The sequence below is a fragment of the Aptenodytes forsteri genome, unplaced genomic scaffold (genome assembly GCF_000699145.1).
Source record: "Aptenodytes forsteri isolate BGI_AS27 unplaced genomic scaffold, ASM69914v1 Scaffold174, whole genome shotgun sequence".
Lineage (NCBI taxonomy): Eukaryota > Metazoa > Chordata > Aves > Sphenisciformes > Spheniscidae > Aptenodytes > Aptenodytes forsteri.
In genome coordinates this window covers 2,907,135-2,922,442 of record NW_008794603.1, presented here as the reverse complement: position 1 = coordinate 2,922,442, position 15,308 = coordinate 2,907,135, and the positions used below count along the sequence as shown (strand labels likewise).

General features: G+C 37.2%; 1 protein-coding gene across 5 annotated transcripts in view; it reads left to right on the top strand.

Annotated features, from left to right (window-relative positions):
* The window catches only part of WDSUB1 (WD repeat, sterile alpha motif and U-box domain containing 1), a 29,954-nt gene that overhangs the window by 262 nt on the left and 14,384 nt on the right, over positions 1-15,308 (top strand). For 3 of the 5 annotated variants that reach the window (XM_009273163.2, XM_019470442.1, XM_019470441.1), the window contains exons 1-7: positions 3,005-3,715; positions 7,023-7,207; positions 10,062-10,154; positions 10,987-11,080; positions 13,272-13,305; positions 14,961-15,001; positions 15,099-15,205. In XM_009273163.2, coding sequence (XP_009271438.1) covers positions 3,171-3,715; positions 7,023-7,207; positions 10,062-10,154; positions 10,987-11,080; positions 13,272-13,305; positions 14,961-15,001; positions 15,099-15,205 — 1,099 coding nt within the window. In that variant the 5' untranslated portion in view covers positions 3,005-3,170. Of the gene's footprint in view, positions 1-501; positions 564-3,004; positions 3,716-7,022; positions 7,208-10,061; positions 10,155-10,986; positions 11,081-13,271; positions 13,306-14,960; positions 15,002-15,098; positions 15,206-15,308 lie in introns of those variants that run through there. The other 2 variants (XM_019470443.1, XM_009273164.2) reach the window with 2 other exon arrangements.

The following is a 15,308-nucleotide window of genomic DNA, read 5'->3' as shown; positions in this document are numbered from 1 at the left end:
CGCGCTGGTCCCCTCAGCGCCGGGCGGGCCGTGACCTGTCGCTGTCGTTGCGGAAGGGCTGCGGTGGCCTTCCGTGTCGCTCCGGGCGACTGAGGCAGGGCCCTTCCCAAGTGTTTACCTGAAACCCGCTATTAGAAGTGGGGATGAGATGCCGGCCATCCCCTTGATCCGTTTCCCTGACTGCGCCTCCGGTGCAGTGACGTTAGGTGGTGATAGACTGTAGGCGATGATAACAGGAAAGGGTTTTTCAGTAATGCCGAGAATTGCTGTAGTTTTTTCTGTGAGCAGCTGCTGGTGGCTTACAGGTTAGGGAAAAACTGTACTTGTTATAGAAGGTAACGCTATAGCGCTTAAACATCTCTCTGGTGACAAACGCTCCAGATTCTCGTTGCTCCCTCAGCTAGTTTAAACTATTGATACCCAAAACCTTTCATTCCTAGGTTTGTTTTTCTGCAGTGAGCTCCTGAAAATCTCATAACAATGAGATTAAGGTGCCTTTTTCAGCCTCATTTTTGCAGATGTCAGGCTTTGTCTGACTCTTCGGTTTCTCATAGTTGAACAAAGTACGTTGATTTTCTCTCTACAGAGAAGAGACGTTGTTGACACTATTTAATCTGTTTAATGGTTTAAAAGAGAATAGTAATAAAACTGGGAAAATTCTGAAGCTAAAATAGAGAGTATTCAAAGATCTGATCTTTAACTAAATTGATGTGCTATACACTGCCTGAAAGGCACAGTTATTTTGCTCTAGCTTTGTGTCTATATGTGTATATATATATACATGTGCATGTATGCATGCATTTATACCTATACATATAGATATCTATATGTCCACCTGTATATGAACATATGTGTATATATATGTAAAAACAATTGTGTATGTGTATATATAAAACCACACCTGTTTGCGGTTGCCTCTTCACTCTGAAATTATTGTTCAGAATGAAGCACTTAAATAATAGTCTGCTGTTTTAGATAAGTTAGCTCAATATAAATAGTATTGCTGCTTCTGTTCAGCATAAACAACTTTTAAGACTTGTAGGCACTTCCTTTTGGGTCTGTGCTTCCTTACTCTCAGGAAGCTTGACTGTGATCTGCAGCATGGGGAGGATGGAATGTACCTTTTAGTGGCTTTCCTGGACATCAGCAGTGTCAATCGCTTGTCTGATGCTGAGATCTAAACTGGTCCCAGCAGTCTTAAGTAGTGGGAAAATGTGCATGGAGTTCATATTTTCTTTTGTTGTTTTATGTAGCAGCAAATGCAATTTCTGGAAAGGTTCAGATTCAGATCACCCTCTTAATATACACGTTTTTACTTAAATGCGTTACTCAGTATGTGATGTTTGATTTACATGAAAATCAGGTCAAATCTCTGATTGGCAGCAGAAGCCTGTTGTTGGTATTACTCTGATGTTTTGCCATCGCTGATGTTGCTGCCTGACACTGAAAGGTCGTAGAAGTTTGAATTTGAATAAGGTATTCAGGCCTGGAAGGGAAAATTTCTCTTGGACTCTGGTCATCAAATCTTAGTGCTCATCTGTGTTAGACCTGTAGATATGAATTTATCTGCTGCCTTTGCCTCAGGGATGGTAGGGTGTGGCTCCACCAGTCTATCTCCCTCTCACACTCCCGGATACTCCTTAACCTTTCCACTTCCTCCTTCAGCTCTGCCACCACGCTGAGCAGATCATCCACCTGGTCACACCGCACACAGGTGGTGTCTCTGCTGCCCTCCGGTACAGCTGACAGGCTCAGGCACTCCCTGCAGCCAGAGACCTGGACAGCTGTATGCTTGTGTGAGGGCTCCATCTGGGTCGCCACATTCCTTCTGGTGATGGCTTTTGGCCGAGTGGAAACCATAGCTGGGTCCTCTTCTGGGAGGGCAATGACTACTAGTTGAGTTGGCCTCTAGAGCCAGGAAGGCTTGATGAGACAAGTTTCTGCTAATTCCACACTTTCACAAAAAAGTTTGTTGATGTGGATGACTTGGAAGTGGATACATGATACTTTCAGTTAGAGAGAGATTAGTTTGAAAGGAAATACAAAGACACCTTGTAGCTTTCATCTTAGATCGGTAGGAAAACTTATCAGGCTTTTTTCATTTAGATCGTATTTAATAAAAATTTATTGCTATAATAATCTAGCAATTGGTATACTACTAATAATCATTAAACTGACTGAGATCAGCCCTGCAAAGAAGAACTTGGGAATATTGGTAGGTGAAAAATTAGGTATGAGCTGGCAATGTGTGCTCACAGCCCAGAAGGCCAACCATATTCTGGGCTACATCAAAAGAAGTGTGGCCAGCAGGTTGAGGGAGGTGATTCTCCCCTTCTACTCAGCTCTCATCAGACCCCACATGGAGCACTGTGTCCAGCTCCGGGGTCCCCAGTACAAGAAAGACATGGACCTGTTGGAGTGGGTCCAGAGGAGGTCACAACAGTGATCAGAGGGCTGGGACACCTCTCCTGTGAAGAAAGGCTGAGAGTGTTGGGTTTGTTCGGCCTGGAGGAGAGAAGAGTCTGGGGAGACCTGATTACAGCCTTTCAATATATAAAGGGGGATCATAAGAAGGATGGAGGGAGACTTTTTACCAGGGCTTGTTGTGACAGGACAAGGGGAAATGGTTTTAAACTGAAAGAGGGTGGGTTTAGATTGGGTGTGAGGAAGAAATTCTTTACGATGAGGGTGGTGAGACACCATAACAGGGAAGCTCTGGATGCCCCATCCCTGGAAGTGTTGGACAGGGCTTTGAGCAATCTGATCTAATGGAAGATGTCCCTGCCCATGGCAGGGGGGGTTGGACTAGATGATCTGTAAAGGTTCCTTGAACCCAAACATTCTATGATTCTATGTTCCTGGTGCCACCCTAATTAATGCTTTGACTGTCTTCTACAGTGCCCATTTACTCCATTGTGTCTAGCGTAGATGCAAATAATAACAAATCTGAGCAGCGAACTTCTTAGCATAAATTAAGTAACTAGAATAACTTGTTTTGCCACTGCTCTAAGACCAAGTAGCTACTATGTAATCTTGTACATACAAGATTACTGCAAAATTGTAAGTTGACATTAGAAGTTTAGATATGTTAATTCTAACCAAGTCACAAACCCCTCATCTCGTTTTTGTGATTAATCTCTGATTTAAGGTGAAGATAAAACAATGCTTAGATGAAAAATATGCCTCTGCAAATGAATTTATTATTTTTTTCCTGGAGAATGTGTCTTCTTAAAGTAGTATGTTTAATTTATGAAATAGGAGAGATAAGTCTAACTGTTAAACTTTTTTTTCAGATATTTCTGTTGAAAGTAGATAAAATGGCGACATTAATTCACACTTTAGCAGATCATAGTAATGATGTCAACTACTGTGCCTTCTCATCATCGTGCTTGGCTACTTGTTCCTTGGACAAAACAATTCGTGTTTATTCTTTAAACAACTTTACTGAGCTTCCGTACTCACCTTTAAAAGGTCATACCTATGCTGTCCACTGCTGCTGCTTCTCTCCATCAGGACACGTTTTAGCTTCATGTTCAACAGATGGCACTACCGTGGTTTGGGACACTCGCGACGGTCGGATGCTGGCAGTGCTAGAGCAGCCCAGCGGCAGTCCTGTTAGAGTCTGCCGATTTTCTCCTGAGTCCACATATCTAGTGTCAGGGGCAGCGGATGGGAGTGTAGTTCTTTGGAACATGCAGTCACTGAAACTGTACAGGTGAGTGCCAAATATTTTTTGACAGCCTTGTTTACCATGACAATGTAATTTAAGTAGTATGCTGTACTGCGTACAAGATGTGCAGACTTACACCACTGATTGACATTACAAAGAAAAAGGAATAGGATTTAGCAGACCAAAAGAGTACCAATAGGAGAGGGAGAAGTGCTGAGTCTTTTTTTTTTTTAAAGTTAAACAACGCAAACTCAAGAAGCTTTAATTTTTACTAAGTTATCTTTCATCTAAATCCTGATACTTTTTTTAAGTTCATGGAAGTGTTGTCATTGACTTAACATGAAATCCGATGCATTGCATACTGCGTGCATCTGGTTTCTAAACAGTGGGTCAACAAACTATGATACGTAATACACAGTTAGTTAGTGGAGCCTGGCCTGGCTGTGCTGTGTGCCTTATATTTATTATGCATAGGGGTTTTTAATTAAGTATTTAATTGCAAGACTGTTTGGAGTCCAGGAAGGTCTTAGAAGCTTGATAGTAATCCAGCAATGAAAAAGTTTGGAAACTATTGACATATCCTGAAACCATACAGTTTAAGACATAACGGTGACAGGAGTTTGGAGCTGAGTGAGTTGAGTATGATAGTCAACATTTCACATGGGTTTCCAATAAACATTTGAAACAAAGCAGATGAGCGTTTTTAGTGATGTTGCACAGTTAAAGGCATGAACCTTAGGGTGATCTTCAAAGTCCTCCTCTACGTCTCTATATTTCAGTAAAGTCTTCAGGCCAGTTCTTGTAATCTGTACTTAGGCAAGACATTACTTAGGTTTTAGAGCAGCAATTATACAACATCTCTCTGAAGTTAAGAAAGAAGTTAAGAATTTGAGAGGATTGATGAGATGTTTCACTCGGGATGAGGGAGCAGCCATTTCTGAAAGCCAAACTTGTTTGATTTTGGTAATCTCCTGTCAAGCATGTTACTGCTTTTGAGGCCTCTCTACCTTTGCCTTCCCCAGCAGTGATTTAGATGGGAACTGTAAAATTTTTCAAAACGATTGATTATGGTTATCTGAAATCGTGTAAATCTGGAAATGTGTCCATAAACAGAATTCTAATAGATTTTTGACACATTATTGTTTGTAATGCATACAGAAACACTGAAATGGTTGTTTCATTTTCAGAGAATAAAGAGGTATTGATTATGTATTGTTTCTTAGTTTTATCTTTAAGAAAAATTGGGAATTTCAATCATTAGTATTCTGAATTCTAAGGGTTTATCTATTTTGAGGTATTACTAGTGAAGAGGTTCTTTTTTTTATTCAGAATACTTGCTACTGACAGGGAAAAACCCAGAAATATTAAAAAGTCATTTCTGACAAGTATATGCCATTAATATATGCAGTGATGCATGTTTTAGACCTACATCCTTAATTTCCTCCTAGTTGAATGGTGGATGTATAATGACTATATGGAAAAGATATTGTTGTTTTAAGCAGAAATTATTCTACTTTGGTGTTTCCATTGTAAAAAAACGGACAGAACTTGAACGTTCATATCCTGTCTCCTTCACTTTTAAAAGTTCATTTCAGAGTTAACGTGCCAACAGTAGTCAGCTTAACTTTAATTGTATATATTTTGGGATGTGTGTGTATATATATTTTCAGCTGATGAATTTTTTTTTATTATCATTATTGTCATTTGTAATTGCAAATAGAAAAGTGCACCTGTCCCGTTTTCTTAAAGCTGAGATCAATATTACTTAGAAATTATCAAGGTACTTAAAAATTATGTCAGAGGACTTTAGTTAACCATCTAATGTCAGTCTGTGGTCCTCTGTTTCTTTTGCAACAGTTGATTGTGTTGATGCTAAAAAAGAGAACATCTTTTACCATACTGTTATGTCACTTGATTAAATATACGGATGGTAATTACAACAAAGGTATCCAGTTACTCCTTATCAGCTCAACTGTTGTAATTGACTGCCTGTTCAAATTGTGAAGTAAGATGGCTATTTAAATCATCTCTGTGATGGATGTAAACAACATGAAAGCAAGTTAATTTATGTGTATTTCTTAAAGTGTTCTCTATTTCCTGTTCAGTAGTTAAGATAGTGATATCTGGCCTGAAAGTCTTAAATGCATACTCTGAACATGTATAGTACTATTTATTTTACTGTTATGTTTTCAGAGCAGAATCTGCAGCTTTTTTTGTGAAAGAAGGAAAGTTTTAAAAGCTGCACTAAGGAAAAAGAATTTTACATATAAAAATGGGAATCACTGTAGCGTATCTGATGGTGTCCTTAATGATAGAATTAAGGGAGTCAATGCTTTTTTGAAGGTGCTGGGTCTGATTAGGGAGACTCTCAGGAAAGTTTATTGACTTGTCTGTTTTCTGTGTCATTAAGTTTGGCACCTCTGGCAGTAAATAAAATTTCTATCAGCAAAAGACAATGAGCAGCTGTTCTACAAAATACAATGACAGAGTAAATAAGACTGATGTTTCTTGCTGTATGACTGTTGCTTAAGGCTGTGATTTTTTCCCTGCACTTTAAGATTTAAGTATGCATGCTGGGCCAGATCTAATGTCCATTAAAAGGAGTGAGACACTTTCAATTGACTTTTGGTTACTATCAGATAACCTAAAGGATGTTAGGTTGACCCCACTTCCTTCCCGAGGATTGACCACGCTTCCATATCTGCTAGGAATTTTCTTTTAACATCAGTTTTACGAGGTGCTTTGGCTGACTTAGTTAAAATATAGAAATAATTTTTTTCACATTGCTTTCTCTTGTGTATGAATAGTCCAAAATTAACCCTATGTCATAAATCACAAAGTATTCTACTCAGCCACAGCTTATCATATGGGTCAGTAGGTGTTCTGTTTTGTCTTTTTAAAAACAAAACAGGTCTTTGTGGTCTCTGGGGGGGTCTTTTTTTCCCGTTTGTGTACATGTAAATCTGTGTTATGATAGTTGTGTATTTATCTTTAACTTTCACAATTTATCCTGCCATAGAATTTTAACAGTGCATTGTGCCTTTCAAATGGTAAGTCCATGCAGATTGTCTTTAGTTTGAAAATTATTTTATCACTCAGTTAAAATTATTGCCTTGGAGTGCCATCTCACATTTTTCCTCCTGCAGTCAAAGAGCAGGTCCTGGTTCCTGCAGCTGTGCTTATTTTGCATCTCTTTCCACAGTTGCTGTGAGTTTCTCTCCCTTCTGTTACCAAGTTCCAAAGTGCAAAACTTAGAACAGTTTGGCTTATTGTATCAGATTGCAATTTAGAGATCACTTCTTCAGAACATTACTTATTTTAAATTCAAATCCCGTGTACTCTTGCTTTTCAGATCTGGGAATGTTAAAGATGGCTCTTTGGTGGCCTGTGCATTTTCTCCTAATGGAAATTTCTTTGTCACTGGATCATCGTGTGGTGATTTAACCATTTGGGATGATAAAATGAGGTGCCTGTATAATGAAAAAGCACATGATCTTGGCGTTACCTGCTGTGATATTTCTTCACAGCTGATTTCTGGTTAGTTACTTGACTCATCAGGGGAGGAACGTGGAAAAAGGAGCTACTATCCCAGCCAAAACCAGTACAATTATGTCACAACACAGACTTTCTGTATAATTGTGGGGGAATACTGAAGACTTGTGTGTCTAAGCTTACATAGCTTGTATAGTGGGAAGAAACATTTGCACAAACAAGAACTTCTATTTCAAATATCCTGGTGGAAGTTAATTGCAGTACAGGAAAGTGTCATAGCCGAACAACTAAATATTGGAAATTCTGAAATATTTATAAGAGTCTGAAAAGCTGAAAGGTTAATTTGTATAAATTTTTGTCAGGTAAAAGTGTTTAATAAAGAGTTAGAAAATCATGTAGTCATCTGCTTTTGATGGAGGTTGGGAAGTTGGGCAGAAACCTCATTGGCAGATTTAGGAAATAATGCTGTAACTTGTGTTAACAACCTTGTAGGTATACTTTTGTGCTTTCCAGATCTACTATGGAGACAAAGTGGGCTCTGTAAAGATACGTAGGCTTCTGTTTTCAGAGTACACATGAGCTGCTCTTGCAAAGGTACAAAAAATTACAACTGAGCAGCCACTTGCATCTTTCAGTGCTAAACACAGCAGTAAGTACTGCTGTCTGTGTACCACCTTGTCTAAGAAGGTGGTACAGAGCGGGAAGAAAGCAGGACAGAAGCAGGAGAAAGCTGAGGAAGTAGGATGTGAGCATATACTTCAGTACAGAGAATTAGTGACAGACAATCAAATGTGTGTCTACTGAAAGGTGTAGGGGCAGCATTGAATTAATCTGTAACAATAGAAAGGATATTAATATTTAAATAACACCTCTAGACCTTTCTTGGTGAAAATGCTACCCAAAAAACTCCATTGTGAGCTAAGAGTTGCATATGAGGGCAAAAGAATACAATGAAGCTGAAACAGATCAGAGGTGTAATTTCCACCGCTCCATTTCCTGTTGACATTATTCACTTAGTTTAAAAAAGTATGTTACCAACCCTTCAGCCTTCTGCCAAGATAGAGAGAAACAGGCAAGAAAGCAAGTATTTCCTACACTGTAGATTTTTTTTAGCTGATTTATGATAATTCTTAATTTTATTTAAGCCATATGTTATTGAAAGTCAGCATTTTTCCTTTTTGTGTGTTGCTGTTTAATCACCAAGGATTGAAACTTCTGGGATTATTGGCAGATTTAACACATTGCAAAATCCATACAAGTAGTGCTTATCCAGTAGAATTAAAGATGGTTTTAGATTGAGACTCTCTTTACCTGCTTAATTCAGAGCAAAACTAGAACCAGAGTTTCTGATTGGTTCTTTGTGCTTTAGACTATTTGTAAGATGATTCTCCTACCTTTAAAGTGGATTCAGTCACAGTTGCATAGAAGCTCGTCAGATCTAGAGCAGTTGTAATGCTGTGTGGGCTTTCCCATCTGACTGCAGTTTCAGTGCAGCCCTCTTCCTGAATAAGTAAACTGCAGTGAAATTACCTAGTGATACTGGTAAAAATTTGGCAGATCTTGCTAAAATTTTCTAGTGAATCTCAGTGGAAGACAGTCCTCCTCCAAGTTATCCCAAAGAGCTCTGCTTGTACGACACTGTAATACCCCATTAACAAGTTGGTAACTTGTAAAATAGTGTTGAAGTCTGTGCATCGTGACAGACTTCTCATCCAGACCAAGTTTCCAAGTAACACGTTCTTAGTTACCAAGAAACATGTGTTTTCACAACATGATAGCTAATGCATGCTACTCATCTTTCTGTAAGACCCAAATCTTACACTGTAAAATCCTAGCAAAAATTATGCACTTTGCTTTAATGTTTAGCAGATTTGAGGCAAGTCCTAAGTTCTGCCACAGTCATAGTAGCTCTGATTGTTCCTGTGAACAAACAGGTCTATGTATACTTGGATCTTATTGTGATAACCATATGAAATTAAAATATACTTTATGTGGTGGAAAATGGAGATAAAATCTCTGGGGTTATTTGTAAGACACTTGACAGTAAATATTTTGACATTTCTGGTAACTACAGAGCTGGAAAGATGAGCCCTTAGAATGTCTGTTACAATTTTCTGATTTCCAGCCTTAATCCTGGTGATTCTTGCAGGAATTACAAGACTTGGTACTGGCAGAGGTAATGCCACTGAAGGATTGTTATGGTGATGTGTTTCAGGCTGGTATGGCACAGCTCAGTGGAGTAGAAGAGCAGAAATAATTTGGCACGGGACTTAAGAATAAAAAAAAATTATAATGAGCTGAAACAACACATTTAGAATGGAACATAATAATTCAGAAATGTTCATATCCACTGAATAGGGAGGGGGAAGCTATAAAACTATTACTGTTGTATTTCATCTTTAATGCAGTATTTCTCGAGTAGTTGGCTGGGCTGCAGTCATGAAATACCACTTAGTTTATAAAAATGAAGAGTTGAATATTTAAAAATATGAAGATAGCCTGTCAGATACTCTCAAATTTTGTACCTGTATATGTGGTTAAGTTTGAGAACTACTGAACTGTAGAAGAAATGGATATAACCATATAATTCAGGTTAAAAGATGATATTGTTGCACTCAGTAGATAGAGGAATCCAACATTTACCATCAAGAAAACTTAAAATATGAGCCCAGTTCTGGTCTTTATCTACTTGTTCAGGAAACAGTATAACAGTGATACCTATTTCTTACTTCTAAATGGTTTTAGAATTTCTGCAATTATTTTTATTAACACTTTTTAAAAGTAGTACTGAGATTAAGGAAATTTACCAAATTCCAGTGTAAGAACGCTGATGTAGTTTACTGATAGGCTGTTATTTTCAGTGCTTCTGATTCCCATTAATACATTTGAATTTTATCAGATGGTGAACATGGATTCAGATACTTCCAGATGGCTTCTTGTGGTCAAGATAATCAGATCAAACTCTGGCTTATTTTGTTTGCAGATTTCTTAGGTGTGTATAGTGATGTTTTTTTCATATTCCAATGTCTTAGGTCTTTAGTGACAATTTACATCTAAGATCAAATTTATACTGCTGCCATGGATTTACAGCCAAACTAATGACAAGTTGAAAGTTTTCTTTTAATTGTTTAGAAGGAGAGCAGCTAAGGCATGCAGCACTTTGTGACATTGGGCCCTGTAGATTTTATTTAGTGATCTATTTATCAATAATTGTAAAAGTAAAGATTTCAAAAACATTTCCCCTAATTCCCTCAAACTTAATGTTATGATAAATATTTGGTTTTATTTAGCATTTTTATCTTTTGGTAACCAGTAACATTTCTACTGTGGCCTTTGAGCAGGTTGATAGGTTGCAACCTTTTAATCTACCAGGCCAGGGAGAGGTTTCCTTTCATCTTTCAGTACATCTTGGCCCTTGAGCAAGAGCTGGAGAAATGAAAACAGTGTTGGCTCCTGCTAAAACTGCAATGTAGATGTGTGACTGCTATGTAGAGACTAGGCAGATGGCCAAAAACATCTTCAGTGGGTATTTTTTTGTAATCTCTTTTATATAGAAGTCTGTAAGGATGAATATTGTGTGTACAGAAGGATGAATATTGTGTGTACAGATACACATTTAATTATCAAACACTGTTAGACATGCTAAGACTACAAAGTGAGGAAGTCAGAGATGTTAAAATTGTCTCTGTGATCTTTTATCCCCCTTTTTGTAGACACTATGTCACAGAGTCAGATCTTTGGTGCAGCTTTATGCTTCTAAAACAGCTTGTCTTATACCTTGTCAAATGTGTCCATAGGTAATAATTTACTTTTTGTATTTTTAGGTGTTGAATTAAAATATAAATGCACATTGACTGGACATTCTGCCCCGGTTCTGGCTTGTGCATTTTCTTATGATGGACAGATGTTAGTTTCAGGGTAAGCAGTATCTTGTTTAAATTTCAAGCAGGTGGCTGTTCAGGTTCATGCTTCAGTATTGTAAAACAGAAAGTTCAAAAAAGTTGGGAGATTTCAAAATATATTTCCAATAATTAAGGAATAGTTCTGTGACCTCCAGAACTATTGAAGTGTCTTTCCAATTGGTCTGTGTCTTGTGGGTGATTGAGTTTGAAATCTAGGATGTTGCAAGCTCTGTTCTCGAGTATTGTAATGAGATTCATTATTTCCTGGTTTTGGGGCATTTATGTGGCCTTTCATGTGGACACTCTAGCATCTATTAAAAATACAAATCTACATTGCAATCTTACCGTCTCTTTGGGACACCATTTAGGATTTCCTTCTCACTCATGCACTTTCAGGAACTTCTTAGAAAGTTAAATATCTTGAGATTTTTGTCTTTGATAGATTTGGTTGAAATTAAAAATTTCTTCACTGATCCACACACACAGTATGGCAACATAAGCCTTTTTTCTATAAAAAGTGCATGATTGAGATAACTGTAGACCTGTGTTTTTGATGTCAGCCCTGTACAGAATAATGGTTAAGACCCAAATTAATCATGAACCATCAGTTAGAGACTAGTAGTATTACTAGTCTTTGTTGGAGGGTGATAAGGGAGTTGCCAGTGTCATTGCAAGGTCACTCTATTATGTTTGAAAGACTCAGGAGGGTGGAGGTGATGACTGGAAAGATACAAATGTCACAGTTACCTCCAAGAAGGGCAAGGCAGAGGATCCAGGGAACTACAGGCCAGTCAGCCTACCTGCAGTCTCTGGGAAGGTTATTGGGCAAATCCTTCCAGCGGGCTTGGAAGCTGTTTCCAAGCACAATGTGTTTGGGGAAAGCAGCAGGAATTGAACAAGGGCAAACTGAACCTGACCAGCCTGACTGCCTTCTGTGTTGAGAAGGCTGGCAGTGTGAACAAGGGGAGAGCAGTGTGCGTTTTACACCTTAACTTTAGCAAGGCTTTTGACATGGTCTCCCAATGTAGTCTTATAGCCAAATTGGGGAGATATAGATCAGAAAAGTGGACAGTAAATTGTGTGGAAAAATGATAGGACTGTCAGGTTCAAATGGTTGTTGGTCATCAGCAGCACAAAGATAAACTGGCAGCTGGTTACTAGTGGCTTTCCTCAGGGATCAAGCTGTTGAAAGAGGAAATTATAAATAAGGTAGATATAATCGTTTATGTTTTTATGAATATTAATGCCTGTATGCTTTTATTCTGCACTTCTCACGAAAAGTGCTTAATCACTTCTAAACTGTCTAAGTGGCAACTTGAAATAACAAATAAAATGATTCAACTCTAAATTTTAGTTGTCTTTTTTACGAAGATTTTCTAAACTGAAACAGAAGAACTGATGTCTTGCAAAGGAAAAAGAAAAGACTACAATAGTCAGCAAATAAAACTATACAAACCCCAGGAGACAATAGCTTGCTTTGACATTTAGCTTTGTATTCTTTTTAAAGGAGTCTTTTTCAGTATTTGAAGATCATTATGAATGTTTGTGATCTAGAGTTATTTTATTTTCCATTAGACATATGGATTATTGTTTTCGCTTATATTGTCATAAGTGAAATGTCTATCCCGTAAAGTCTTTCAGGAAACACTGTTGTCATGGTAAATAACTATGCAATTTGTATTTCATGAAATATTTATGTATTGATTGCATTGCACCACTATATTTTATGTATTGCATTGCACTACTACTTCTAGCTTGCTTTGCAAATGAAAAGGTTTCAAAAATAAATAGAAGTCCTGAGAGTAGATCATGGATAGCCAGATTCATTGCATCTGCTTTACAGATACTGCTTGCAAAGACATAAAGTAGATATGGTACAGACAATGGGGAGCAGTGGGAGTGGGGGCCAGTTTGCATAAGCACTGTGCAAATCCTCTACATCAGAAATTCTCATGGAAGTGCAGAGTTTTTGTATTTAACTACTGTTTTTTACATCATGCTGGAGGTACAGCTAATCAGTGGTGGTGTTTTAAGGTGGGCATGGGTGGAGGGGATTTAGATATCTAAGCTTTTCATAAACTGGTGTTAAGAAATCTGTTTGCTCTTATTTTGTTTGTGGAAAAGGTTTTTTTTCTTTCTCTTAATTAAAAATAGTTTCCTTTTTCTTCTCTGCATCATTTTAATGTCGATGTGTTTTTTTTTAAAAGGTCTGTGGACAAGTGTGTCATAATATATGAAACTGTAAGTATAGCAAAGTGCAAGATAATTCATTGGATTGTTGTCTTTAAATATCAGCACTGGTTCTGCAGTGTCTTATCAACATAAAGAAATACTAAGGAATAGAAACTATATAAACCCAAAATATTTACTGTGCATTTTGGGAGGGGGGGAAGGAGTTAGAGGAAAAATGTCTCTTGAGAATTGATCAGTCTTTCTCATTTTTTATTTACATTTCTTTGAGGTGTTTGTTATTTGATTTCTCTACATTAGAGTATTATTCAATGAATTCCATACTTACATGTTATCTTCTTATTGAAGTAGAAGGATTTTCTGTTGCCCTAAATTTATCTTAGCTTCCAAAGCAAGAAGGACTAGCTTTTGACATAAAATCAGGAATGGTGATTATAGAAATTCTTCAGTTAATTATATGTAAAGTGCACATAAAATAGAAACATAAAATAGAAGCATAATAAAGAATTCAAGAAAATTTTTATGTTAAATACAATGTCTTTTCTTTAAAACATATTGTTTAGGCATTTTCTGTAATACTGTTATTATATCCTTCGTGGTTCACCTGTGAGTCATATTTACCTTTAGTACTTTAAAGTATTAAAAAAATAATAATTTTGCTGAAAATGAAGGATAAACAAATTTTAAGCTTCTCCAGCTTGCTCTGCACATACTGTTGTACTGATACAATTTTTCAATTAGGGTTAAAGTTTTTCACCAAAATCACTAATTTGATACCTTCCCAATTTTTGGCCCAATTACTTTAGTAGTTTGAAGCTTAGACAGGTATGTAAGAAGTCCCCTAGATTTTTGGAACTCTAGAAAATTGAAAGATGCAGAAAACCACAGCATAAGTATTTCTTAATACTATTTGTCAGCTTTTGTAGCCTTAGGTTTTCACCATTTTTACCAAATGGGTTTTTACCAAATGGGACAATAACTTTTATAGCTGTTGAGGAGAAGTGGGGACAATAAACCTTTGTGGGAGGGAGAGAGATTTCAACCTAAAATAGGGTGCTTTCCTCATGATGGACAGCTCAAAAAACTGGAGTGCTGACCGATCAATTAGTGATTCAGAATAACTTTGCTCTTCATCTTTCCAATCTGTCTGTACCTGTCAAAGAAACAGTATCTTTCATAAGAAGGAAAATCTTTCAAATTGTAAGTTAAAACTGTGCAGAAATTCAGGAATTTGGTTTTTAGTAGCATCTAGTGGCCAAATAGGAGAACCATAGGTGTGATTATTTATTTTCCCAATTGAAGGATTGTAGCATGAAGTTTATTTGACTTTCAGTCACCACTTTTGGTCATTTCTAATCCTATATTTGTAGAAGAAATGTTTTTATCCACATGAGCAACCAGCCAACATGGATGTAATTAATTCAGTTGGTATTTCTGGCATTGTTACGCTGAAAGTTCTATGCTGGCTGATTGTTGAAGGATAGCAATGTTCCAGTGAACTGAATAGGGGGCTTCAAGCAGGAGATTCAAGTTGCGTTTCTAACTCTGCTGCTGATCAGCTTTGGCAAGGTTGTATAACTTCTCTGAAGGTAACTTCTGTCATCTTCTAAGAAGCAATATTATTCCTTATTTTGAAAGAGAGTATACAAGTGAGTGAACGTTCTTTTTATTCTTTAAGATTTAAAATCACAAATACTCTTTTACAGAGTACTGGCAATACCCTTCATACTTTGTCACAGCATACCAGGTAAGAATTCAGTATGATTTTTCTGTTTTACTGTTAATAAATAAAAGAAATTAAATCCTTTATTTTTGGATTTTCACACATTTATTTTTATTTGTAGATATGTTACAACTTGTGCTTTTGCACCATGTAGTCCCTTACTTGCTACAGGTTCAATGGATAAAACTGTGAACATATGGCAGTTTGACCTTAAGCAACCCCGTGCAGGTTAGTGTGCGAAGTATTTGTAATCTGTTCTTTAAATTTAAAGCACAATATTGTTGAACACCTTCTGAAGATGCAAAAACCCCACTTTTCCTTACATGCAGTT